We start from the raw sequence: 999 nt of genomic DNA on the forward strand, positions 1-999 counted from the left end.
AAAATTGCTATTATAACGCAACTGACATTTATAAAATTAACATAAATAATCAAAATAGAAATATTCAATAAGATCAGTTATCTGTCATACCTTATAAATACAATATGTGTACTCATCGGCCAATATCATGCATATCTTACAAATTCCTAAATTTTTCAACCATTTTCAAAAGTTTTACAAAAGAATTAAAATATTGCAAAATGGAAACTTTTCATAAAATTCATAAAATTTAGCGAAAATCTTAAAAATACTGAAATGCTACTAAAGTAGCTGCAATCAGAAAATTTTCTTATTGTTTAGAAAACTACCATTTCGGCACCTAAGCTCGTTTCTTTTTCGCCTTCACCACCTTTTTTTCCAGGCACAAACAGGTTTCTTTTTCCCCTTGTTCATTTTTTTACAAGCGTTTTTATCATTGAAGTGTCTTGCGCATCCAGTTGTAGCCGCCCCCTCGTTTGCTTTCTCTCCTGTTCCTGCTGCTGTATTTTCTGTTCCTGTTTTGGGTTTGCATTTTATACCATCTGCCGCATTTGCATCATAAGAGCATTGTAGCTTTTCGCATTCTGTTTGGTTGCCGTGGTGGTCGGCACATTCTGAGTTAATGTCGGCTGTTGCTTCCTGGCCTGGTGTTTGCTTAGTGGAAACCCCGATTGGTTTGTTAAGTATTGACACTTCCGTTGGTATTAGCCATGCCGCTGCTTTGTTGTCCTTTAGGGCCTGGTCTAAGGTGTGCCACTTTTCCACCGCGTTTTCCCTCCTTTTCATCTTGGCTGCCGCTGCCTGCAGTGCCTTTACCCAGTCTATGTCATTGAATTTGTCGTCGCCGTTTGCTACATAAGAAGCGTACGCTACGCACATCCCGCTGTCACTCTGGCCCGTGCATGCCGGTGTTGTTCCTGTCCACCCTAAGTATCCGGTGCCTCCGATAACTGTGATTAGTCCCTTTAGTTGGTTTAGGGCGTTTGTTATAGCATGGGCGTCGACTTCTGCTTTTGAGTT

The 999-nt window shown here is 40.4% G+C and overlaps 1 protein-coding gene across 1 annotated transcript in view; it reads right to left on the reverse strand.

The window, feature by feature from the left end:
• Positions 1-865: 865 nt before the first annotated feature.
• Positions 866-999, reverse strand: part of TEOVI_000314600 (Trypanosomal VSG domain containing protein, putative) — a gene marked incomplete at both ends in the record, with an annotated part of 1,134 nt that continues 1,000 nt past the window's right edge. Inside the window, one exon of the mRNA XM_067226104.1 lies at positions 866-997. Coding sequence (XP_067082205.1) covers positions 866-997 — 132 coding nt within the window. The remainder of the gene's footprint in view (positions 998-999) is intronic.

Source organism: Trypanosoma equiperdum (genome assembly GCF_001457755.1).
Source record: "Trypanosoma equiperdum strain OVI genome assembly, contig: ctg_677, whole genome shotgun sequence".
Classification (NCBI taxonomy): domain Eukaryota; phylum Euglenozoa; class Kinetoplastea; order Trypanosomatida; family Trypanosomatidae; genus Trypanosoma; species Trypanosoma equiperdum.